General features: G+C 58.6%; 1 protein-coding gene across 1 annotated transcript in view; it reads left to right on the forward strand.

Annotated features, from left to right (window-relative positions):
• Positions 1 to 22,484, forward strand: part of CFAP46 (cilia and flagella associated protein 46) — an 89,093-nt gene extending 66,609 nt beyond the window's left edge. The window contains exons 41-61 of the mRNA XM_060034133.1: positions 176 to 364; positions 1,218 to 1,286; positions 1,646 to 1,789; positions 2,039 to 2,173; positions 2,255 to 2,434; positions 2,866 to 3,036; positions 7,627 to 7,724; positions 8,212 to 8,288; positions 8,449 to 8,579; positions 8,873 to 8,997; positions 9,775 to 9,863; positions 10,784 to 10,945; positions 17,394 to 17,464; positions 17,566 to 17,626; positions 17,697 to 17,732; positions 18,222 to 18,324; positions 18,823 to 18,935; positions 20,202 to 20,283; positions 20,927 to 21,063; positions 21,162 to 21,242; positions 22,009 to 22,484. Coding sequence (XP_059890116.1) covers positions 176 to 364; positions 1,218 to 1,286; positions 1,646 to 1,789; positions 2,039 to 2,173; positions 2,255 to 2,434; positions 2,866 to 3,036; positions 7,627 to 7,724; positions 8,212 to 8,288; positions 8,449 to 8,579; positions 8,873 to 8,997; positions 9,775 to 9,863; positions 10,784 to 10,945; positions 17,394 to 17,464; positions 17,566 to 17,626; positions 17,697 to 17,732; positions 18,222 to 18,324; positions 18,823 to 18,935; positions 20,202 to 20,283; positions 20,927 to 21,063; positions 21,162 to 21,242; positions 22,009 to 22,133 — 2,379 coding nt within the window. The 3' untranslated portion in view covers positions 22,134 to 22,484. The remainder of the gene's footprint in view (positions 1 to 175; positions 365 to 1,217; positions 1,287 to 1,645; positions 1,790 to 2,038; positions 2,174 to 2,254; positions 2,435 to 2,865; positions 3,037 to 7,626; positions 7,725 to 8,211; positions 8,289 to 8,448; positions 8,580 to 8,872; positions 8,998 to 9,774; positions 9,864 to 10,783; positions 10,946 to 17,393; positions 17,465 to 17,565; positions 17,627 to 17,696; positions 17,733 to 18,221; positions 18,325 to 18,822; positions 18,936 to 20,201; positions 20,284 to 20,926; positions 21,064 to 21,161; positions 21,243 to 22,008) is intronic.
• The last annotated feature ends 1,836 nt before the right edge of the window (positions 22,485 to 24,320 follow it).

The raw sequence follows: 24,320 nt of genomic DNA on the forward strand, positions 1-24,320 counted from the left end.
AAATTAAGGTTCCATCAGCAGACTTCAGACCCTCCCAACACCTGACCCTTGGAGACCCTCGCCACAATGCATGGGGTGTTAGAGGGTGGGTCCCACTGGGGAGGGGCAGCAGTGGTGGGCCTATTGCGTTTCTGGGGCGGGGGTGGAGTAACTGAGGCGGTCTGTGTCCCTGAAGAAGTGGTTCACCCTGAAGCGGACCCTGGCGCACACCGTGCTGGCCCAGCTGGGGAGCCTGCAGCCACTGTGCACCGGCTGCGTGGAGCTCCGTGCCCAGCTCCTGAGCCTGGCCGGGAAGGCCCTGCACCTGTTGGCCATGCACGCAGACCCCCTGCACCCCGCCTTCTACTGGGAGGAGAGCCTCTTGGTATGTGCTTCTGCTTCTGGCTGGTTCACAAACCTACCACCTGCGCTTAAAAAACAGAAACAAGATATTTAGAGCTCACCTGACCTCAGTAAGAACTGAGGTAGCAAACAGGTCTCTGATCATCCCCGTCAAGAAGGGCGATGTGGGCTATGGAAGGAAGGAAAGGGCGGCAGCAGCCCTGCCCGGGGCCTGCAGGGAAGGACGGAGACAGGGACTTTGGGGACAGGCCCGAGGAGGGGCGGCCGCCCTTTGCAAAGAACGGGTGGGAGAGGAAGGGCAGGCACACGGCTGGTCCTGGTCTGACCCATCCTAAGTGGGGCATCCCACCCCACCCCAAATGTGGGTGTCCCTGGTGTCTCCCTCACCCTGGCAGCGCTGCACCTGGGCGTCTGGCCTGCACCTGAGCACTGGACCTGCATCCTATAGCACAGTGGGGGGCCCCGCCCACCTCGCTCCCTCCTCCGCCCCCTCACTCCCCTGCCCCGCCCCCTCACTCCCCGCCCCCTCACTCCCCTCCCCCACCCCTCACTCCCCTCCCCCTCACTCCCCTCCCCCACCCCCTCACTCCCCTGCCCCGCCCCCTCACTCCCCTTCCCCACCCATACGGTCAGGTGAAGCCCTGACCCCAGCAGCTGCATCAGTGCACAGAAGCCCACACCCTTCCCTCCAGCACTCCTCACCCCCCACGAGGCTGCCCAGCAGGCCTGGCGCCCCTCGGAAGGAGCTCTGGTGACAGCCACTGCCACCGCTGGCCGTGGAAGCTCCAGGTCACCGTCCTAACCACCTCTGCAGATGCCACCTCCTCCAGCTGGAAGGCACCTGCTTGGCGGTGCAGCCAGGCTTATCCCCGTAGACCCTGCTCTTCCAGGAGACCCCCAGCCCCGAGCAGCCAGGCGCCGCACCCCTGTGTGATGTGGGGCCGGTGCCTCCACTTCCCTGGCCCAGCTGGGTGTGCAGGCCCCGGGGTCAGCCCGTGACTGTCTGTCCTGGGTCTCCAGGCCGCAGGACGTGACTCACATTTGAGTGAATTGATGGCGTTTGGCCCCTTGTTCAACCTGTATTTACTGAGCACCAGAGCAGGTGGCCCTGAGTCAGGCAGACGTGGACCAGATACACAGCTCCTTTCTGAGCGGGCGTCCCATCTATGAAGCGGCCCTCACCACACCCCAACTCGCAGGGGCCGCTGGGGAAACGTGCCCCCCAGGCCTCGCTTCGTGTCATGTCCCCTCAAACCCAGGGCTCCCCTTCAACCCGAGTCCTCCTGGGCCTGCTGCCCCCTAGGCAGTTTCCCTTGGCACCCTGAGGACCCCGTCAGGGGGCTTGTCTTGCAGACAGGAGGGCCTTGTTTGTGCCTTCGCCCCCCGGGCCCCTGGGGCAGACTGGCAGCTGGCTCCCCGGGTCCTGGCCGGCCTGATGCCGGGGGAGGTGATTCTGAAGGACTGAAGGGCAGTGAGCACAGAAGGTCCTTGACCTGAGCGCGCCGAGGCCCCACCCTGGCTGTACCTGCCGAACGCCAGGCTCTTGGGCCAGGGTCCTGCCGGTCACCCAAATCAGCGAGATGCCGGCCCAGTGCCCACAGCGCCCTCACCCAGGGGTCCTACAGAGACGCCTGGCCACGGCGGGCACTGCCGTCCGTGCTGACGTGCGGGCCGACTGGAGGTGCGTGTTCCGTAGGGGGGCGCTGAGCTGAACAGCCGCGAGTGTCTGGAGATCATCCAGGAGGACGAGGACCGCAAGGGGCCCTACGGTGGCCTGCTGGCCCTCAGGGCCACCCCCGAGGGGCACAGCAGGAAAGGCTGGGATCTGAAGGTACCCCTGCCCCAGCCCCCAGCCCCACCCCGGGCGCGCCCTGCCTGCGGAGCCGGCCTGAGCCTGAGCCTCTCCCCGCAGAGGAGGATGGCGCTGGCCCAGCGGTACCTGGCCCAGGCGTCCGAGGTGCTGCTGCAGTGCCTGCAGGTAGCCCTGGGCAGCAACCTCCTGGACATCGCCGCAGCCGCCAGCCTGGAGATGGTGGAGTGTGTCGGCACCCTGGACCCTGCGGCCACCTGCCAGTTCCTGGCGCTGTCGCAGGTGCGCTCTGCTCTGGGCGCCTTCCACGAGGTCCCTCTTAGCCACTGGGGAGAAGGAGGGTCCCCGAGACCCCGGTGCTCCCTCCGTTGGTGGCCCTGCCAGCCAGGCTGCAATTGGGCTCTGCCTCAAGGGTGGCGCTCATTGGAGGAAGCACCGTGGACACCAAGAGAAGGGGGCCGGCCCCCCGAGGTTGCCCGGAGGCTCACGGGTGCACGAGCAGCAGAAGCCCTCCAAGCTCGTGTTCCTGCGACGTAGGGCAAGAGCGTCGAGCCCTCCTCCCTGCGTCCTGAGCTGCAGGCCTGCGGGCACAGCGGTGAAGGTCCGGCCTGGCCTCGCCCCGCGGCTGTGCCGGCTGCCAGGAGGAGCACCTGGGCGCCCACCCGCACCGGACGGCGCCCGGGCCCCTCGGCAGCCTCCGTGGTCTGTTTCAGAGCTGCTCAGCCTCGGAGGGCATGCGAGACGTCCTGCTCACGGCCACGGCCAACACCAGCAGCTCACAGCTGGCCGCGCTGCTGCAGCTGCAGCACAGGCTGAGGTGCCAGGAGAGGACGTCCACCAACCTGTTTGCCAGCGTGGAGCAGAGACTGGCCGCCATATCCAAGGTGACCAAGCTAGGGACGCCCTTGACCCTGCCCCTGGCCCCGCGGCTCTGCGGACATACTCGGACCGAGTCCAAATCCTGGCTTGCTGTGTGGCTCTGGGAGGGCCACTCAACCTCTCTGAGCTGCAGCTTCCTCATGGGCCCGGTGGGGGGATAGCAGCCCACCTCCTCGGTGACAGCGAGAGTCAGCGAGCTCGCAAGTACAAATGCCCAGGGGCTGCAGCAGGCCGCGAGGGGGACAGTACCCCGGGGCTCTGCTTTCAGCCCTCACTGTGTTTGAAGAAAGTTTTATACTCAGTCAAGTCTTAGAGTTTAATTTTGAAAGAAATTTGCAGAGCATGGTAGCTAATAGCACCTCTGCTTTTATTTGGACTAGCAAATATGAATTGGAGATTTAAAGAAATTAAACTTGATGCAACTCAACAGAGAAAACAGGCCCGGATGCTCTGGTCAGGCCCACCCTCCTCCTTCATGGGGCTTCCACGGTTACTTGCATGGGCCGACCTCATATCCCTTGACCCGGCTGCTTTCCTCCTTTTGACCTCTGAGGACAGGATGACCCTCTGTGGTGGGGCCGTCCTGTGCGCCGTGGGTGTTCAGCGGCAGCCTGGCCTCCAGCACCTCCCCAGGTGTGACAACCAAAAAAGTCACCAGGCCGAGAGCCAGTGCCGTGACCCAGGGATGGGAATCCTCCCTCCTATGGGGCAGAGGCAAGACGGGGTGCAGGCTGCTCTGGGCCAGGCCAGCCTGGAGGAGGTGAGAAGCAGTACATGAACCGTGAAAACACTACCAGGTGAGAAGCAGTGAGCGTTCTGCTAAGATGCCTTACTGGAGGGAAACGGCCCAGGAGCCGGGCAGCGCGGACCACCATCCTGAATCCATGAGCACCAGTGATGCAGCTTCAAAGGCGCAGAAGAGAACTGCCAGAGACAGAGCAGCTGCAGACAGACCCCCGGCTCTGCGGGGAGGCTGCAGCCGCCCTCTTGGCTGCTGGCACGATGAGCAGATGAAGAGGCAGTGGCCTGCAGAAGCGTGTGGGGCATCTGTGAGTGCAGGAGGTCTGGACAGACCCGGCCTGGAATGCTGCGCCAGTGTGACCAGCCCTGGGCCACGAGAGCCTCAACAAGTTCCAAAGCACTGAAGTCATTCAGTTTGTTTTCTAACCACAAGGAAATTAAAACGGAAATCAGTAACTAAGAGATACCTGTAAAACACACAACTGCCTTGAAATTAACCAGTATGTCTATCATCATCAGCTTGTCAAAGAGGAAATCACGATGGAATTTATAAAATATTTTAAATTGACTTAGAGAATAAAAATACTGTATATCAAAACCTAGGCGACTTGTCCAGAACAGGGCGTGGAGGAAAAATACAGCCTTGAATACAAAAGAGAGTCTTACAGTGATTTAAGCTGTGATTTCAAGAAGCTAGAGTAAAAACACCTAAGAAAAATAGAAAACAAATAAGAACGAGAACAGCAGAAGCCATGAAATTAAAACACACTTACGGCAGAGGAAATCATCATGACAAGTGTTGGTTCCAAAGAGAAGACTAATAAAATTGATAAACACTTAGAAAGACCTGATAAAGAAAAAAGAGAAAGAAAACAAAAATTTCGGTATCGGTAATAAAAAGACATCACGAGATCCTTCAGACATCAAGAAGCTAGTAAGAGACTATTTTTTATAACCTTACTCTAATAAATTTGACAATTTGGATGAAATGGACAAATTCCCCCAAAAATATTACCTACCAAAGCGGACAGAATGGAAAATCTGAATAATATCGCTTCAAGAAATGGCAGCTTTTATTAAAAACATTCCCACAAAGAAAATCCCAGACCCAACTGGCTTCGCCAATAAATTCTTCCAGACATTGAAGGAAAAAGTAATCCTTCAAAACACTTCCAGAGGATAGGAATAAAAGGAATACTTCCTAACTGTCTTTAAAGAGGCCCAGTGAGCCTCGATACTAGAAACCTAGCAAGGACGTTACATGGAAGGAAAATCTCTCTCATCAACGTGGACACAAAGTATTAGCAAGTAAAATCCAGCGATTATAAAAGGGATAATACATGAGGATCAAATGGCTGTGTTCCATGTGGATTAATACTTTTAAATCATTCAATATAATTCACCGTATTAACAGGAGGAAAAGGAGAAAATCATAAGATCATCTTGATAGACGCAAAAAAAACATTTGTCAAAATTCAGCACCAGTCTGTGATTTCAAAATATCAAGATAGAAGATAATTTTCTTAATTTGATAAAGAATGTCTTTAAAACTCCATATCAAACATCATACTACAGGACTTCCCTGGTGGCGCAGTGGATGCGAGTCTGCCTGCCGATGCAGGGGACACGGGTTCGTGCCCCGGTCCAGGAAGATCCCACAGGCCGCAGAGCGGCTGGGCCCGTGAGCCATGGCCGCTGAGCCTGCGCATCTGGAGCCTGTGCTCTGCAACGGGAGAGGCCACAGCAGTGAGAGGCCAGCGTACCGCAAAAAAAACCCCACATCATACTATATACTAAAATTTTGAAAAATTTTCTCCTTGAGTCAGAATGACACAAGAAAGCTATCACTGCTTCTATTCAATGGAACAATTAGACTCGAAAAACGAATAAAGGGCAGAAGCACTGAAAAGGAAGAAGTAAAACTGATTATTCACAATCAGCATGATTGTGGGCCTTGAAAATCAGTCTCTCGATAACAGATTTAACATGCAGATTTGGCAGGTCACTGCTGAAGGCTGTAAACATGACTTGTATCTCTACATGCCAGTTACAAACAAGCAATGACAATGTCCGAATAATACCGTTTTCAGTAACATCAAAAACAATCAAATACCTAAGGAAAATCTAACAAAAGATACACATGACTTCTACCCTGAAAACTGCAAACCTATCCTAAGGAAAATTCAAGAAGAACTAAGTAAGCCTAGAGGCAGCTGTTTGTGGGGGAAGGCTCTATACTAAGATGTTTGTAAGGAAACGCCAGCTTACTATACAAGATACCAAGACGTATTTAAAACTATAGAAGGTAAGACAGGGTGGCATTGGCACACAAATGGAGAAAATGACCGATGGGACAAGAAAACGCCCAGAAACAGACCCACCACCCACACCTGACAGATGAAAAGCGCGACACTTACGGCAGAAGAGCGGATGGTGCAGCCCTGCACGAAGGGCAGCTCTACCTGAGAAGGTAACACAGCAGAGCTTTCAGAATAAGCTTTAAGGGGACCTCTTCATGCCTTCGGAGTAGGGAAGACTTACTACGCAGGAGACAGAGGTGCTAACCATCAAAAGGGGAATGATCAGTTGTACTGCACTGACAGTAAGAACTTGTGTTCATCAAAACCATAGCCCAGGAGTCAAAAGGCAAGCCCCAGAGGAGATACAACACACGCGGGGGGCCAGGGGCTGGTGTCCTGTGTGTAGACAGGAGGTGTCCCCTCTCGGCAGGAGAAAGACTGACTGTCCCACAGAAAACAATCACAAGACTGGAATTTCACAAAAGATACCCAAGTGGCCAGTAAACTCTGTAAATGACGCGCAAGTTCACTGCTCATCAGGAAGATGGAAAACTTAAAGCCCCGTTCAGGTACTGCTAGACACCCACCAGAAGGGCCGAAAGGGAACAGGTGCAAACCCCAAGGGCGGGAGAGCAGGCGGGGCCCTGGCGGGGGTGGGGCCCGGTGGCCCCTTTGGAAGCGACGTCCCCCAGCAACTCCCCTGCGGCCGGTGGTCCCCAAAGAACAGACGTCACAGCAGCATTTGTGGCCCAAAAAGGGAGCCCACCCAGGTGCCCAGTGGCCACAGAAGGGACGACGAGAAGCGGTGCCCTCACCGATGGGACACTCTGCAGGCAGCAAAGGGCAGCGGGGTCAGCCGCCACGTGCGCCAGCGCGGAGGGCCCGGGCCTCGCACAGCGGGCCGCCCGAGCTGCGGAAGCCTGCCGGCGCCTCCCCTGGAGCGAGGCCGTGGCCCCTGTGAGCAGCCCGCAGCCTCCCGAGCGCCGTTCCCACGGCTTCCGTGTGTCAGCTCGCCGCCGGGGCAAGCGTCCCAGAAGCCCCTCCGCACCTCCGTGGGCTTGAGTGCCGACGCTGGTCGGCTTGGGCAAAGCTGAAGCTCATTTCATCCGAAAGTGGGGAATGGGCTTCTGAGCAACCGCTGCTCTTTGGGGAGGCGGCCCGCGGGGTGCTGTGTGGCCCCCGCTGCGGACCCTTCCCCGCAGAGAAGGGGGACCCGGGTCCGGGCAGGCTGAACCGCCGGCCGCCCCCGCCCCCCGCGGCCTGCGGGCCGGGAGCGCGGGTCCTGCGCGTGCCCTGCCGGTGTCTGCGCGGGGGGCGCTGGGACCGCGGGGAGGGGAGAGGGCGCCAGCTGTGCTGCAGGACGTGCCGGGGCTTTTCCGTGCGCCTTTGGGCTCGGTGCCTTTGCGGGTGTGCGGCGGCGGGTCGGGCTCTGGCGGTACCGGCGGAGCCAGTGTCCAGGGCAGCGGTGAAGTCCGCGTGCGTCTGCTGCCCCCTTGTGGCGGCGCCCGGCCCCGCAGCCGCCGCCCGGCGCTGACTCCTGACTGCCCCCCGCAGGCTTGGCAGAATCTCTGGGTCACCGAACAGCACTTTAACTTCTTGAGTGAAATCCCTCCCACTTTTCGGATCCTCTTTCTGCACCACTCACGGGACAGGTGAGGCCTTCTCTCTCCTGTTCTCGGGCTTGCTACCCAGGCTTCTGCCCGCTAAGGTCCCTGTGGACACAGCACGGGGCTGCCAAGCCGAGGGACAGACAGGCCGGCGGGGGCTGCCCGCTGAGGGGGGAGGCGGGGGGCGACTGTCCCTCTGCCACGATGGCCAGGCTGGCCCGTACGACCCGGGGAGGGGAGAGGGCACGGTGCCACCTCCCGCCAGCACGTGGCCCTGGTCTGAAGTTCACTGCTCAAGTGGTGCAGAACCCACTGGTCTGGGGAGAAGCTGGTGTCCCAGCCTCTGGCAGCACCGCACACAGACCCCCCAGGGGCCGGTTTTAACCCTGTGTCTGACTTGGCTGGGGCACCGCAGGGAGGAGGCTCCTGTTCCCAGCAGGGTGGGTATGTGGCACAGAGTCGGCCTCGTCGTCGGGGCTCCTCTGGGATCCCCGGAGCCGGGCTTTGACCCCACCCTACGTCCTGCCAACAGGACCCATCTGTATGGCGCTGCCTACGAGAAATCCAAGTTCATCCCCGCAGCCAAAGGCAAACTGCCCCAGGTCGGGGGTGAGTTCTGCCGGAGCACCACCCTCGGGGTGTGTGCAGGGGTGCGCCCACCGGCACCAAGGCCGAGCGTGCGCACCGGTTCCCACCCGCGGTCCCCTCAGCCCCGGGGGGCGTTCTGCGAAGCCGCGTGTGGGGACAGCGGCGGCGTCTGTCTCTGCAGGCTCCTGCAAGGTGACTCGTATGGCCGTGAGCCCAGCCGCCTTCTCCTCCCTGTTGGCCAGTGCCCAGCAGTTCCGGGAGCACACCCAGGCTGAGGCACACAGTGAGGACACGGCCCTGAGCCCAGGCTTGGTGAGGCCCCGAGCCCGGTGCCAGGGCTGCTTCCACCCCGCAGGGCAGGATGGGGAGGCCTGGGCGAGGACCACCCCCCAGGCGCTGCTGGACGCCGGGTCAGGCTCCCAGACCAGGCACGGGACCAATCCTTGAGCCAAGTCTGTTGCAGACGCCTCCGCGATGCTGGCAGAGGAGTCGGGGGTGGGGGGCTGCTGGCTGCTGAGCTGGGCCTGTCCTGGGGGGTTGCCTGCAGGGTCTCGCCCCTCTTCCCCTTTGACGCCTCTGACTGCGGCTGTCTTTGGGGCAAGAAGGAGTCAGAGGGCGCAGCCCTGAGAGGGGAAGAACACGCTGTGCAGAGGCTCGCAGAGGTCGTGAAGCCCATGGAGGAGTATCTGAGGCCACTGTTCCCGCTGCTCAGCTGCCCCCCGGAAGCCAGGTACCCATCGAGGGCTGATTCCTGAGGAGCTCAGGGACAGGGTGCGGAGAGCAGGCGCCGTCTGGATTGCCCGAGCCCTCGAGGTACAGGGTCGTGTCGTCTCTCTGTCCCCACAGGTGCACCCAGGTGTGCACAGGTACAGGGACACCCGGGGCTGCGGGGCGCGGCCTGCAAGCACTCCCTGAGTCCCAGGGCCAGCTGAGCGACTGGCTGTGGGCGTGGGAAAGTCAGAGCTGTTTCCTTCGTGGAAACTCGCATCTCTGAGGCCACAGCGCCGTAGGCTTGGTGGGATTCTCTCTGCGCTGAATCGGACCGTTCGATTAAACGGGAGACGTGCACAGGCTCTTTGAGAACAGAAGCCCGGGCTCTGTCCGCCTGCCGTCGGGAGGAAGTCTGGCCCTGCTTGAAACCTTTTCTGGGGGCGTCCCCGCCGTACGGGCCCCTGCCGCCCTCTGAGCCGCTGGCCTGGGTGTGAGAAGGAGGGGAGAGCACGGTGAAGTACCTGGCCCCTTGGGTCTGTGTTTGGTGGGAGAGAAGGTAGGGGTCGGGCAGGTGAACTTCCCTGATTGGCCAGCAGGCCAGAGCATCCTGAATCCTGTGTGTTCACATCCTGCCTGTTGTCCCTGCCCGCATCTCAGGAGACCGGTCCCCAACAGCGGGCCGGGAGAGTCTTGTGGCCCTCACTGCCCTGGTGGGAACAGCCTGAGGAGATGCTGTCCCTGTTCTCAGTGATTTTCATGGAGTTTTTAAAACTGAATCTCTGCCTTTGCCTTTCAGAGCGCCGATTCCCACAGTTGTTGCGGATTTGGGAAAATACAAGGGCAAAGACAAGGAGAGGGAAGAGTTCCTGCCGCAGGGTGAGTGGGGCCCCAGGTCCGTGTCTGTGGGATGGAGGCCGGCAGAGCTGTGCTCTCTGTGGCTGCAGCGGGGCCGCCGGGGGCAGCCTTCCCGGAAGGTTTGCGCCACCCCGCCACTGCCCACGCGACCGCAGATGCCCCTGCCCTGCCGGATGCCCGGGCAGAAACCATGGTGACGTCGCCGTCACCCTCCTGAGCACGTCAGACGGCAGGAGGGCAGACGGGCCTCCCAGGTCAGCAGTCTGCTGCTTTCCTACGTGGAAGCTGAAGTGCTCTTGTTTGCTCCCCGCCACCTGCCCCGTGGCTGAGCCACCCGGTGCCCGAGGTCCCAGGCCGCGCCGAGGTGTGCAGCTGCCGGGAGCCCAGTGACCACTTGTGTGACGGAGCTTCTGCCCTAAACGTTCCCAGATGAAAACCCGCTGGACTTTAAGTAACTTGACTTTGCAAACACATCAATTCCATTGACATGTCTGGTGGCCTCAGCCTTTGCACCGGTTTCCCGACGGCTGGAGAAGCCGTGGTGTCAGGGGAGCGCCACTACCCTTCCTCGAACGGAGCTGTCCCCAGAGGCCGTGGCCCCTGCCTGGACGGCCCTCGGGGAGGGGGGTTCGTGCAGATGTTCGTCCCTTGAAGGGGCTCCCTGGTGAGGCCGCGGAGCCTGGGCGGCCCTCAGAACCTCAGGGGACCTGACGTCCCCATGGCCTGGCCTCTGTCCAGGTCCTGGCTGTGACCCGGCCGCACCGTCAAAACCGGCGTGTACCCCCGGGACGGCGCTGGCGTGCCTGCGAGCTGTGCCCGGCTCAGATCCTTGCCGCGTCTCCCGCCAGGCGGGGCTGCTCAGCAGCCAGACGGCCTCAGTGGCGAGGGCCAGAGCCTGGCCCTCAGGTGTCTGCCGCTGCCTTGGTAGCCGCTGGCGTTCCCGCCCACAGTACAGCCCGAGGTCGCAGACAACGTCATCCTGATCGCTGACAGGCACCTTCTGGAGCTGCCGTTAGAAGGTCTCTCTGTGTTCCATGAAGGGATGGTCTCCTCCGTGTCACGAGAGTTTTCTCTCCAGATGCTGTGGAACCGCCTGCATAGAAAGGAGACAGGTAAGAGCTACACTGATACTTGACTTTAAAATGCAAATATTTAAGTGACTTTCACGATAAGAGAATGTAACTCTTGTCAAAAAATCGTTATCAGCTGTTACCATAGTTCTCGAGGCCCTGGTTCATTCCGAGAACACCTGCTATGTGCCGGTGCCCTGTTAGGTGCCAAACGTGCCCTGAACAGGAAATTTAACTTTGTTCTTGGCCTCACATACTTCTGTTTCAAAGGAGGGGACTGGTGATAACCAACCAACTACACAGTTAGTCATCAATCAGATGACGAGAGGCAATGAGGGAGAGGACGAGGGGGACCTGGCTTGGCCTGGGGGTGGCTGGGGACTCAGGCATGATCACGTTCTGTGACTTGGCCGTGCCTGGGGTGTGCAAATTCTCCAGGATGTACACTGGTGCTGTGTGCAGTTTTCTGCGTGTATGTTGCACTACGATAAATATCAAATTACATTAAAAGTAGATAGATTGGACTTTTGTTTTCATCCAAGATGAGGTGACAGGGACCAAATTTGCCCTTCCAGCTGGAAGAACAAAAACTCAGACAAGAATACATGAAACAGGGACTTCCTTGGCAGTCCAGTGGTTAAGGCTTCACCTTCCAATGCAGGGAGTGCAGGTTCGATCCCTGGTCGGGGAGCTAATGTTGAATTGTAACAAATTCAATAAATACGTTAAAAATGGTCCACATCAAAAAATAAATAAATAAATAATTTGAAAAATACCTGAAACAGCGGTTTTCAGATATTGCAGAACAGGCAGTGGGGGACAGCAATCCCCAAGAGAGAGAAACAAGCAGGTGAGCCCCAGCTTTCTGCCTGGAGAGAGTCCACAGGCTGAAGCACATGGTGCGGGGGTGGGGGACCAGGCAGAGCCTGGCGGTCTCCCCGAGGCGAGGAGACGAGGGGCTGGGCACCCAAGGCGGTCCTGGGAGGAGAGACCTGCAGAGGGCCCCCCTCAGTCTTCTGCTGAGAGCCGGTCAGTGCAAGCGTGTGTGGAGACTACAGCCAGAATGGAACATCTTACAATTCACAGCTATCAGGTACAGGAACCAGAGGGCATTGCCTGTCTGCACTAGGGAGACTGGCTTTAGTCCCACCAACAGGACTTAAAAACAGGCCTCAAGGGATCAAACTATTTCCAGGTAACTTAACCGCATCTCGAAATAAAGCTCAAGATGGGTAGAGTGTTTTTAAAAATCCAGGACCCAACAAGGAAAACTTCAAAACGTCTGACGTCCGATCAAAACCACCTGGCACGCAAAGACCCGTGGTTAAGAGAAAAGCCAATCGAAAGCGAACCAGAGGTGACCCAGGTGACAGTTCCTGGAACTATAATCCAGGTGTTCCAGGAGGCGGTAAGCAAAGACACGGAAGATGTAAAACGGACCAGAACTGAACTTCTGCTGAGGAGGGACATGCCCTGGGCAGCATTCATGCAACTTGACACGACAGGAGAAGAGACTAGTGAGCCTGAAGAAGTAACAGCAGGAAAAAACTGAAAAAAAAACAAAAACAGAAACAGAGACAGAGCACCAGTGCGCTGCTGGACAAAGTGAAGCGGCCGGACCTGCCTGTAACTGGAGTCTTTGCCGGGGGAGCATTTGAGTTAATAATGGCCAACTTTTCCCAATTTTGATGGAAACTGTAATCCTGCAGACCCAAGAAGTTCAATGAATCCCAAACAAGACATAAAACCATACCAGGGACCATTGTAGTCAGGGTGATTAAATCCAGTGACGGAGTATTTTACAGGCAGCCAAGAAAAGAGACACATTATATATCCAGAAACAAATACAAGAGAGTTAGCAGACTTCTCGGCTGAAACAATGCAAGCCGTGAGGAACGGCTTTAAATTATTAAAGAAAATATCTATCAATGCAGATATTTTTGAAAATAACTCTCAAAAACAATGGTGAAATACTTTTTCAGAAATAGGTGAGCTGAAAGAATTCTTCCCCAGCAGGCCTGCCTACCCCACAAGAAATGCTGCAGAGTGTTCTCCAGGCAGGAGAAAAAAGGATGGGAACCTGCATCTGCACAGAGAAATAAACACCAGAAACTGGAATTAGGTGGGTCAATATTTAAAGCTTTTTTCTTAATTTAAAATCTCTTTAAAAGATTTTGACAGGGGCTTCCCTGGTGGCACAGTGGTTGAGAGTCTGCCTGCCAATCAGGGGACACGGGTTCGAGCTCTGGTCTGGGAGGATCCCACATGCTGTGGAGCAACGGGGCCCGTGAGCCACAACTACTGAGCCTGTGCGTCTGGAGCCTGTGCTCCACAACGAGAGGCCGAGACAGTGAGAGGCCCGCGCACCGCGATGAAGAGTGGCCCCCACTCGCCGCAACTGGAGAAAGCCCTCGCACACAAATGAAGACCCAACACAGCCAAAAATAAATTAATTAATTAAAAAAAAAGATTTTGACAGCTTGGAGTGAAAAATAATAGCAACGTGTCGTGGGGTTCTACAGCAGTACATAAATGTAACTTGTGGGGCAGCAAAGGCTGGTGGGGGGTGGAGAATGGAGGCTCGGGCTACTGGACCAGCACAGCCACTGAAAACAGAAACAAAGAGGTACAGCTAGTACACAACGAGGAAGTCGAAATGGAATCATAAAAAAAAATATGATTAATCAGAAAAAGGCAGAAAAAAGAAGGGACATGGAACAAAGAAGAGACAGGACAAATAGAAAACAAACAGCAAGATGGTGTGTTTCCACCCAACCACATCAGTAATCACAGTCTCCGCACAAGGTCAAAACATCCCAGTTAAAAGGTAAAGATCACCTTTGGGAATGGAAACGCAAGGTCCCAAACATGCTTCTTTAAGGAAATCAGCGTAAATAAAAGGACGCTAATGGGCCAGATACAAAGGACGGGAGAGAGAACAGGTCTTGCGCCCCCAAGAGGCCACGGTGCTGGGCTCACCAGGAGCTGCGGGCGGGGCCTCGGGCTCAAGCCCCGCCTATCTGCAGCCCCTGCTGCTGGCGAGCCCAGCCCTTCCACATTTTATGGGCCGTTTGATGTCCTCACTTGTGAAAATCCGTTCTAGTCTTTGGCCAGTTTTTCTCTTGGGTTATCTGCCTTTTGTTCTTTAGGTTTGTATAAATTTTCTGATCATTTTATGAACTACAGATGTCCTCCCAGTCTGCAGCTGGTCTTTTCACTCCTTTACGTGGTACCTCTTGGTGAACAAAATATTTGAATATAGTCCAATGCATCCATCTTCTCTTAACAGCTGGTGCTTTTGGGGTCTTTTTATAAAGAACATTTTCTTACCTGAAGATCATGAAGGTTCTATGATGTCTTCTAACTGTGTCTCTCTTTTTGTCCTTCACGTCTTCACGTACCTTCCATCCGAAATCGGTTTTGCACACAGTGTGAGATAAGGGGCAGGTCTCTCTTTCCCACGTGAGTCCCCCGCTGTGCACGCCCCATTCACTGAAAGGGCCTTCCTGTCCCCGCCGCTCTGCGCCGCCAGCGCTGTCTGGAAGAGCAGACCACCCCCTGGTGGGGTTAGCAGAATAGCGGCCCTAAAGGTGCCCACGCCCTGACCCCGGGCCCCAGAGGAGGTGCCCTGATGTGACAAAAGGGCCTTTGCAGATGTGATTCAGTGAAGGGTCCTGAGATGGGGAGACTGTCCTGATTGTCTGGGTGGCCCAGTGTCATCGCCAGGGTTCTGAAAAGAGGGAGGCAGGAGGGTGCGGCGGTAGCGGAAGGGGCTCGTGGCGCCTCTGGAGGCTGGAAAAGGCAAGGGAGCCGATTCTCCTCCGGAACCTCCCAAGGGAAACAGCCTCCCTCGCACCTGGACTTTAATCCAGGGGGACCCCTTTCGACTCCTGCCTCCAGACTGTAAGGTAATAAATTGGTGTTGTTTTAAGTCCCAACATTTGTGGTAATTTGTTACAGCAGCAACTAGACCCTAATACAAACTCTCACCATAAAGTAACAAAAATACTGCATAAATGTGAGTGAAGTCTTTTCAATGCATTACGGAGTGGGGATAAAAAGGATTCTGCAGGTCCCAGAGTGAAGTGTTCTCAGAGCCTTGAACCCTTCAGGCTGGAGGAATGCCCTTTGAGTGTTAAATATTCATGGCAAACCTTTAAGGATAATCACGAAAGAGCATAACTGGTGTATAAATTCCAAACCAGTAAAGAGGGAAAATGAATAAGAAAAACAAGTGAACCAACCCCTCAGTCGAGTTACAAAGAGCCAGTGGTGGAGACGCACACACGGAGCAGAGGACGGAGAACCCACGGGCGAAAAGGTGCGGTGGCCCATCCATCAGATCAGGAACCGAACCAGTGAGTGCAGCACACCTGCCGACTAAAGACACCGTAAACAGGAGCGCGTAGATGGGGTGCCGGCCACGTGAGACTCTCCTGAACAGAAAGGGGGCGCAAAAGCCAGAAAGCAGAAGAGCGGAAAGAGGAGCCGGGCGGGCGAGCCCCCAAAAGGGCCTCCGTCGCACTGTCCGCCGGGGCCGACTTCACCGCCGCGGGCGTCCGTAGGGTCATCACACAGTGATAGCGGTGAAGTTCGTGGCAGGATCAAAGAGCCTCGATACGGGAGGCAGCAAGTAACAAGCACCGGGGGCGAGGCTGGTGGCCACTCCCGCGATGGGAGATTCCCGCACGCCCCCACGACCGAAAGGTCAGACAAGCAGAAAGAGCGCCAACAGCGAGAATTGCGGCAACACGCTTAACAGACTTGGCTTAACAGACACGTGGGCCCTGCGTCTAAAACTTAGAGACTCCCATTCTTTTCAGGTGCACGTGAAACAATCACAGAAACTGGCTGAGGCCACATGTGATTAGGTTAGAAACCAATTCCCAAAAGACGGATTTTTTAAACTCCCATACATCTGGAAATTTTAAAACACTGACTTCTAAAAACTCCCGGGACTCAGAAGAAGCAATGATAGGAATGCCAAAGATGGCTGGATGTTACCACAGCAGAATCTAGAAGGATCCTTTAGCTTTAAATGCTTAAAGGATCACGAACAGACCCTAAAACAAAATAGGAAGCAAAGACAAAAATTAGTTATTTGGGAAAAAATAACCTCATAAAATAGACACATTTGGGTGAGAATGATCCAGAAAAAAACAGACAAGACATAAATAAACAATGTGAGAAATACAAGAGACACCAGCTCTAAAGAGCATCAGAGATTTAAGAGAATATTATGAACAACTTTTCGACAATATATTCAAAAATACTCGGAGACTCAAGAAGGAAAGAAAACCCAGCGGCCTCATAGCGAAGAAAGGACGATCAATACATTTACATTTCCCCACAAAAAATATTGCTTTTACCATTTTTCTGTTGAATTCTACCAAAATTTCAAGAAACCGTTCATGTCAGTCTATACATGTCTCCCCAGGTAGAAGAAAAAAAAGCCATCCTTCTGCTGGCCAGTCCAGACCCTGACACCCAAACTTCTCAGGAGTAGCAAAGAAAGAAAGAAACATGTAACATTTCATCACCCAGTCTGACCTTAAAAACTTACAGGTATCACAGAGGAACAGATTAAAGGGAAATCGAACTTATAAACATCCAAGATGATGCAGGAAAAAAAGCATTTGATAAAATGCATGCATTCGGGTCTTCCCTGGTGGCGCAGTGGTTGAGAGTCCGCCTGCTGATGCAGGGGACGCGGGTTCGTGCCCCGGTCCGGGAAGATCCCACATGCCGCGGAGCGGCTGGGCCCGTGAGCCATGGCCGCTGAGCCTGCGCGTCCGGAGCCTGTGCTCCGCAACGGTAGAGGCCACAACAGTGAGAGGCCCGCGTACCGCAAAAAAAAAAAAAAAAAAAAAAAAAAAAAAAGCATGCATCCGTAATAGAAATTCTTAGCAAACCAGGAGTTCTTCTCATCCTGGTGGAGAAAGCCATCCAAATCTAGGGCAAGCTGCTTCCCAGCGGTGCCCCCATAAGGCTGGGACACGGCAGAGAGGCCCACATCAGCGCTTACATCTCTGAGGCGGCCAGACGGGAATGAAGGAAACTGGCGTTATTTTCGGTTACCTTCACCAGAATGGGAGCACAGCGGGGGCAGGTGTAAATACTCCTGCAAGAGGGAGAGGGGCCAGCAGGGCCCAGCCCTCTGCGACTGGGCCAGCTCAGCAGGTGCACCGGTAGGTGCCCAGCGTGGTGTGTGATTGGGCAGCCGCATGGGCCCGGGAACCTCTGGCGGCCGTTCCTTTCTTGAGGTCTCCTGGCCCGGGCCTTTCCCAACCCTGTGAGCCTTTACCTTTGAGAGATTACTGCCATTTCAACTTTACAAAAATGGAAATCAACTGTTCACACCACTTCTTGTTTTTTTCATTGAGGTGAGATTCACGTAATATAAAATTAAGCATTTAAGCATTCGAACGTCGTGTACCACGGCCTCTGTCTAGTTCCAGGACATCACCACTTCTTGTTATTGTCTCAACAGAAGGGAATGTGAAAAAGGAGAGCAGAGGTAAAGATCACAGAAAGAGAGGCACAGCAAAGAAGGGAGCAAAGGTAGGTGGTCGAGGCCCCGCTGAGGCAGAGAGCCGGGCGGGGCCCGAGGTCCGGCCGTGCCCCCAGGACGCATCCCCAAGGACGCCTGCCTGTCTTTGCAGCGCGTCGTGTCCCGGATCATCCCCCCCGACTGCATCGCGGTCGACGCGGACAACTTCAGATGTATCCTTTGCTGCTGCTTCTGCCCCAGACAGCGAGTGTGTGGTCCTGTTTCTCCTTAACCAAGGCCCAGTCGTTGTGGACCCCTACGAGGAGGCCCGAGGCCCAGGTGAGCCCTCCCGCCCACGCACAAGCCATACGCCGCCCACAGCACTCGGAGCATCGTGGACCGGGTGCCTCGGCCTCTGCTGCCACCCGGCCCTCCGTCACCTCCTGCTACACTGACGGTGGGCAGGAGGGGGACACTGGTGTGCTCCGAGACCCCGCCCTCACCGTCTGCGGCCAGTCAGGGCGACAGCTGTGTGACCTGGGCCCGAGGCGGCGCCGTGCCCCACTCCGGGCCTGCGGCTGTGGCTGAGGGCTGCCTCTGCGGCTCGGGGACAGGATTCCTCAGCTCCTCTTTTGCTGAGCTGGTGTTTTCATCTCTCCACAAAGGAGGGAAGGAGTACTAAGATTTCCACTCCCCCGGGGCCCCCGTCTGTGAGGGCCCAAGGCCCAGGCCGCCCTGCCACGCCAAGAGCCGCCAAGGGCACCGGGACCGCCCGTGCCCACACGCGCGGTGCGCCTAAGTTTTCTCACCATCCGATTCTGGCTGCAGAAATGCTGACTCCTGTCTCCGTGACCCGGGAAATTTTGGAAAGATACCGAGACACGTTCACTGCGAGATGGGCGGGGCATCTGGGAAAGAAGCAGTTTCCCAGGTTGGCATCTGGGTTCCTGGGACGCCGTCCTGCGGTGGCTGGGGTGCGCCAGCCCGAGGGGCGCTCCGCATGCGGCCCCTTCCCCCCTCCCCGTCCCGCCGAGGCTCCCTCCTGCCCTGACCCCCACTTCTGTCCTGTCAGACCCTTCCCTCTGGTGCATGGAGGCGCCTAGATCCCCAGATCCTGGATGCGGACCTGGGCCCCCGCCGCGTGTGCGCCCCTGCACGAGGGCCGGGCCCCTCCAGGCGGGGCCTCGCGGAGGGGGCGGGGGCCCCAGAGGGCGGGGCGCGATGGAGGGGAGGGGCTCTGTCGGGGCGGGGCCCTCTGGGGCAGGGACCTGGGCTCCTTGGCCGGACGGAAGACCCTCTGCGGCTTTTCAGAGTAACCGCCCCGGGGGCAGGGTGTGGAACGGAACGCGGGGACAGTCTGCTCGGATCGCGTCCTTAGCCCGCGGCTCCCGCAGGCACCCACCCCGGGTCTCTCTCCTTCCCTTGGCAGCCAGGCAGAGTGGGAGCAGCTGCTGGGCAGCTGCGGAGGCTTTTTCTTCTACGGGATGGAGAGCTTCCTGTCCCACATATTGGTAGAAAGGTTGGCTGCCATGAACTTGGAAGGTGAGACCCCCCAAAAGCCCGCCTCTCTGCCAGACCCGCCGGCACAAGTCGAATCCACACGGGGACAGAGCAGGGAGCCCCTGTGTCTTATCAGGTGTCTCCCCTGAGCTCTGATGGAGGGCTGGGGGGGCGCTTTAGGAAGGCACAGCGGGGCCTGGGTTGGGGGCCCCTCCTCCGTTCCTCTGAGAGGCCTGGCCAGGGCCAGGCGTGGGGGGTCACCCCTCCAGGGCTGGGCCTCAGAGCGCAGGAAGGCTGGGTGGGCGTTTCTGGAAAGTGCGGGTCGCAGCCCCTTCCCACCAGTTGTTGTACTCGAGATGCAGGCGCTCTGGCCCCGCTTTCCCTCCCGCTGTCCACTGGCCCCTGCGCCACCCAGCCCACCCCCAGGGTGCCCGTGAGTGTCGTCTGGCCTGCCCTCAGGTGACCTTCTCCTGAGGGGATTGCTGGGTAGCTGGCCACTGTGCACGGTTGAGTGGGGGCCTTTTCAGGGACCCCTCAGAGAGGCCCCTACCCTTGGGGTGTGTGGCCCAGGTGGACACTGTCCGTGGTCGGGATACCTGAACCCAGCCCGTCACCCCATCTCCTCCCTAGGCCCTGCCGATATGGGTGGGGTCCGCACGTTCTTACCCCAGGAGAAGGTAGAAACAGGCTTCTCTGAAACTTGAATTCTAGACCTTCTCAGACGAGCGGTGAGTGACACTGAAGAAATCATAGGCTCCCAGGCGCCTGTAGGGGTGACAGCATCGCTGGGTGCCCCCGCCGTTCCCAGCCAGGCCTGTCCTCACACAGCTGGAGGCTCTGCCCCCTCTGGGGACGGCCCCTGACGCTTGGCCTCAGCATCTGTGGGGCTTTCCGCACACCCACATCCAAGAGCTGCGTTTTGGACACTGGCCCCGTTTCAGTGCGCACACGGGGCCAGGGCCACCGACGCCTAGCCCCTGGCAAGCCGGAGTGCCTCATGGGTGGCCTCTGGGAGCCAAGACCCCTCTGCGAGGCAGGGAGAGCTGTGGCAGGCCCCGGGGTGGGCTTCCCTCCCTCGCCCAGCCCGGTCACCCAAGGAGGACGTGAAGGGTGTGGGTCGGCCAAGGCAAATAACGGCCGGCTTGCCCGTGCAGCCCACGCGACCCAGGACGGGGACGAGTGGTGTCGGAGCCTCGGTCGGGTCAGGCCGAGTTCCCGCTATCCTCCTCGCCCTGGGTGACACCCCCGCCTGCACGGCACCCTCACCCTGGGTGCCCTGCCACTGAGCCGCCCCTCCTGTGACCACAGAGTGCCAGATGGTGGTGCTGCTGGACCTGGCGCGGTCCTGCGAGAGCACGCGGCGCCACGTGGAGTCCTCGCAGAACAAGAGGTGCCCAGGGTCCCCTCCGCTCGGGCTTAAGCCTGCAGCCTGGCCTCCGGCAGCTGACGAGGGACCTGGGGGGGCATATGAGCCACGGCTGTCCGCCTGGGGCACTGTCCTTGCACCCCCTGGGCAGCTGGGGTGCCGTCATCCGGCCCCCAGACCCTGCCTGGCAGAGTCCCAGGGCGGGGGGTGGATGGACGGCGCCGGCACAGGCCACAGGCCTGCCTGGAACCTCAGGCAGCTGGGTTTGGGCCAGGAAGCGATGGCTGGCAACTGGGAGGACACCCTGGCTTCAGGGCTCCCCGTGTCACCCGTCACCCCCCCACCCAGGGCCTCTGTGGGCTGCAGGCGGGCGGAGCAGAGGACACCCTCTGGCGGGGCTCCCCTCCTGGCCCCGCACCGCATGACTGGGAGCGCCCAGGGGGACTTGGCAGGGCTCGGAAATGCCTTTTCTTGTTAAATGGTATTTAATTGTGTGGGGGGCGGGGGCGGGGGCGGGGGAGGAATTCTCGGTTCTTTCGAGAACCCTAAGAGCTGTCAGTCCAAATACCCGGTCCAACACTTGGCGCTCTTCGGGCTGTGGGTGGAGGAGGGCTCGGACCGGGCCCTTTGGTGCTGGCCCGGCCCCCAGGAGCTCGGTCCCCTGCAGCGCACCCCGACTGTCCTTGGAGGGGCCCGTCGAGACGGCCGTCCTCCTGAGTCTGGTGGGGGTCAGGAGCATTGTGGCGAACCAGTGGCCGACGGTCCTGCGGGACAACGCGACGCGGGCCAGCATCCTGTGGGAAAGTGAGTCGTGCCGGCAGCCGCCCGTCCTGCAGCCCCGCGGGGCTCCCAGAAGCCTGTGGGCTGTTAACGGTCCCTCTGAAGGGCTGCTTCTTCTCCAGATCTGTTGACAGCTGGCAAGCCGATCGGGAGAACGACCCGCCTCCTTCAGAAGAGGGGAACCAGTGAAACTGTCCACCACGGTGATTAGAAACGGCCCTCCCTCCTTGCTCGTCCCTCGGGCTGCAGGGTCAGGGGTCCCCCACTTCTCCCGTTTCTGCACAGCCTCCGAAGGTCAGCCTGCCTGACAGAGACCTTCAGCCTCCTACAGGCCACTGCCTACAGTGAGATCTGGCTTCGAATGTCTTTACGGAAACACACATGGGTCACTGGCACGTCTTCATCTTCAAAACAGCTCAAGTCCCACAAATCCAAAAGCCCTGGTGTGTTCTCTGGGAGGCGGGGAGCCCACTCCTCCTTCAAGGCAAATGGAGCCCTGAAGTCCATGTGTGGCAACGGCCTTACACGCGGATTCTGGTGTAAAAACCTTAAATGGAGTGCGAGGGAGTCTGAGCTTTAGCAATACGTTGATTGGAGAATCTACCGTAACTAAGAAAGGTTTATCCCAGGGTCATTTAAATCATGAAATGTTCAAATATACAAGGCGAAAGGGGCTTCAAATTCAAAACTCACATGGTCCACGGGTGCCCGGGAGGTAGTTGCCGAACAACAAAAGCTCGTGGAGCGAGCGCGCAGATGAGCGAGTGAAGGTGTGAGGGGTGGGCGAGCGCTGGCCTCTGGCTGCTGCCTCCGCGCCCGGCGTCCCCGTCCGGGCTGCGACCAGCGGCAGGGCCAGCAGCACCCTCACCTCTGCTGTGCTCCCCGCATGCACCGTGAGCCTTGGTTGGGCCGCAGGCATCCTGTCCCCGTGAGCCCCGTGTTTCACAAGCCCGCCTGCTCTCCCCACAGATGAGGCTCTGCAGACCTGGGAGGACAGGCTGGTGCTCTTCCGGCCGCAGCCGCAGGGCTCGGAGCGGCTCCCCGTCACCCTCAACCTGGTCCTCTACGGGCTGCCGCACCAGGCCATCGTGTGATGGGGCCGCGCCTCCCCACAGCCCGTCCCCACCATCCGCCATCCCCCTCCCTGGTGTCCCCGGCCCCTCCGCCCGTGACCTCCTCCCAGGCTGTGCTGCCAGAGCCCACCCCCACCCCGCCCGGCCCCCGTTCTGCACAGGGCAGCAACCTGCTTCTCCCTCCACGGTGAAGCCAGGGCCCTGTCGGCGAGAGGGGAGCATCTTGGGGGGCTCGGCAGCACGGGTTGGGGAAGGAATGCGTCCAGGCCCACCCCACAGCGGCCTGGGCCCCCGGGTCCCTTGTGCCCCGGCTGCTAGACCAGAATCGCTGGGAGGCAGAGTCTGTTGAAGTGCTTTAGTAAACAGCTGCGTCACCTCCGAGCTGTGTTTCTGTGCCCCTGGAAGCAGGGACCAGCTCTGGTTCTGCACCCCCGGCCGACGCACACGCCAGCACTGCCCAGCACCTCAAAACTCAAAGAGAGGAAGTGGCTGTGTGAAATGAGCCCCCAGGCCTCCCCTCCCTGCCCAGAGCTTTCCACGGGGTGGGGACTCACGTCCCGGCAGAGGCGACCGTATCCTCAGGGCTCCCAGGGTCCCAGCCCGGGACCTCGCCCACTCAGTTCCACGGGGCTTTGCCAAGGAGATGTGAGGGGGTGGGACGTCCGCTGCAAATGCCCCTCAGTGGAGTGGCCGGCACTACCCTTGCCAGCCCTGGCGTCCCGGGCAGGGGGCAGGCGGGAAGAGCCAGTGGGCAGACTGGGTCCAGGACCTCATTTCCCCTGAATCACGGGACCAGAAATGGCCGTGTGAACATGCCAGGAATCCTCGGGGAGGCGGGGGCGGGCCTGCGACGCCCTGTTTGTCCTGTTCCTCGCTGACCACTCCTGGTGCGTCACAGTCTGTGGTCACCTCCAACCACCGGGCTGGGAATCCCTGGAGAGGGGCACTGTCCAGCGCCAGGCCGTGGCGGGGCCAGCAGGTGCTTGCAGAGCGAAGGGATGAGCGGGCGCGCCTCGGAGGCTGAGCCCAGGAGGCTGAGGGCGTCACGGGCTGCAGGGTGACTGCAGCTTCCAGAGACGGGAGTGGGGAGGGGCCCCATCCCTGATCTCAGAGCCCCCACTACTACGGGACGTGCAGCAGAGGCTCCTCCAGAGCTGGACGTCCAGCCACCACCTGTGGGCACCGCTCTGGGCAAAGTGAGCCCTGGGAGAGGCCACTGTCCCCAGAGGTGGACACTCAGCTGGAGCTGAAGGTGGCTATAGGAGGACAGATGCCACAGTCACCGGGAGAGCTCCTCACACCGCGCCCAGGCCAGCCTGGCCCACGTGTGGGCAGCAGACTGGCCAGGACCCTGCGTCCCGAGAGCCCCCAGGTCTGTGGCTGAGGGTCGAGGGTGAGCCCACTCCTGGCCTCTCTGGGGTGGAGCCAGCCCATTAGAGGGCGCACAGGCTGGGGCCGGGGAGGGTCAGAGCCCCTTCTGGCATGGGTCCTGGCAGGCAGCCCCCCAGATCCGCTGAGGCCAGGCCGCAGAGTGCACGGTCTGGGCCGCTGGCCCCGGGGCTGCTCGGGTGCCGTCTCCAGGGCGCCCAGGTGTTCCTGGGGCTCCCGGGCCCGTCCTGCCAGGCTCCAAGCACAGGTGCAGTGTCCACACAGAAGTCATGTCCCCAACCAGGCCTCAAGTCCGCTGCCTGCCTCGCCTACCTCTGGGGCCACGTGGCAGATGGAAGAAGCCACCCAGGGGCCAGAGGATGCCAAGTCCCGGGCTGACTGACCCTGGTCACCGTCCCGTCTGGGCTGGGAGCCCAGGAGCTGAACACGTGGGAGGTGGCACAGCAGGGGAAGGTTCCCCTGGTACGTGAGCAGGCACGGAGCTCCGTCCTGACCTCGTGCCCTGGACACCAGCTGGCGAGACTGCATCCCTGCGGCGTGGCCTCCCTGCTCTTAGGCGCAGAGTGAGCAGTGCTGAGATTCCTGGGCCAAGACACACAACAGCCCAAATAGTAAAAAAAAAAAAAAAAGGCCCAAATTAAGACCGAGATAAAATATCATTACCATATCTACTAAAACAGCTAAAATGAAAGAGAGCGACAAACACCAAATGCTGGGGAAGATGCAAAGAAACTGGGTCTCCCAATACGTCACTCCTGGGAATCTAAAATGGTGCAGACTCTCCGGAAAAGAGTTGGGCAGGTTCTCATAAACTGTGGG

This window comes from Delphinus delphis, chromosome 16 (genome assembly GCF_949987515.2).
Source record: "Delphinus delphis chromosome 16, mDelDel1.2, whole genome shotgun sequence".
NCBI classification, from domain to species: Eukaryota; Metazoa; Chordata; class Mammalia; order Artiodactyla; family Delphinidae; genus Delphinus; species Delphinus delphis.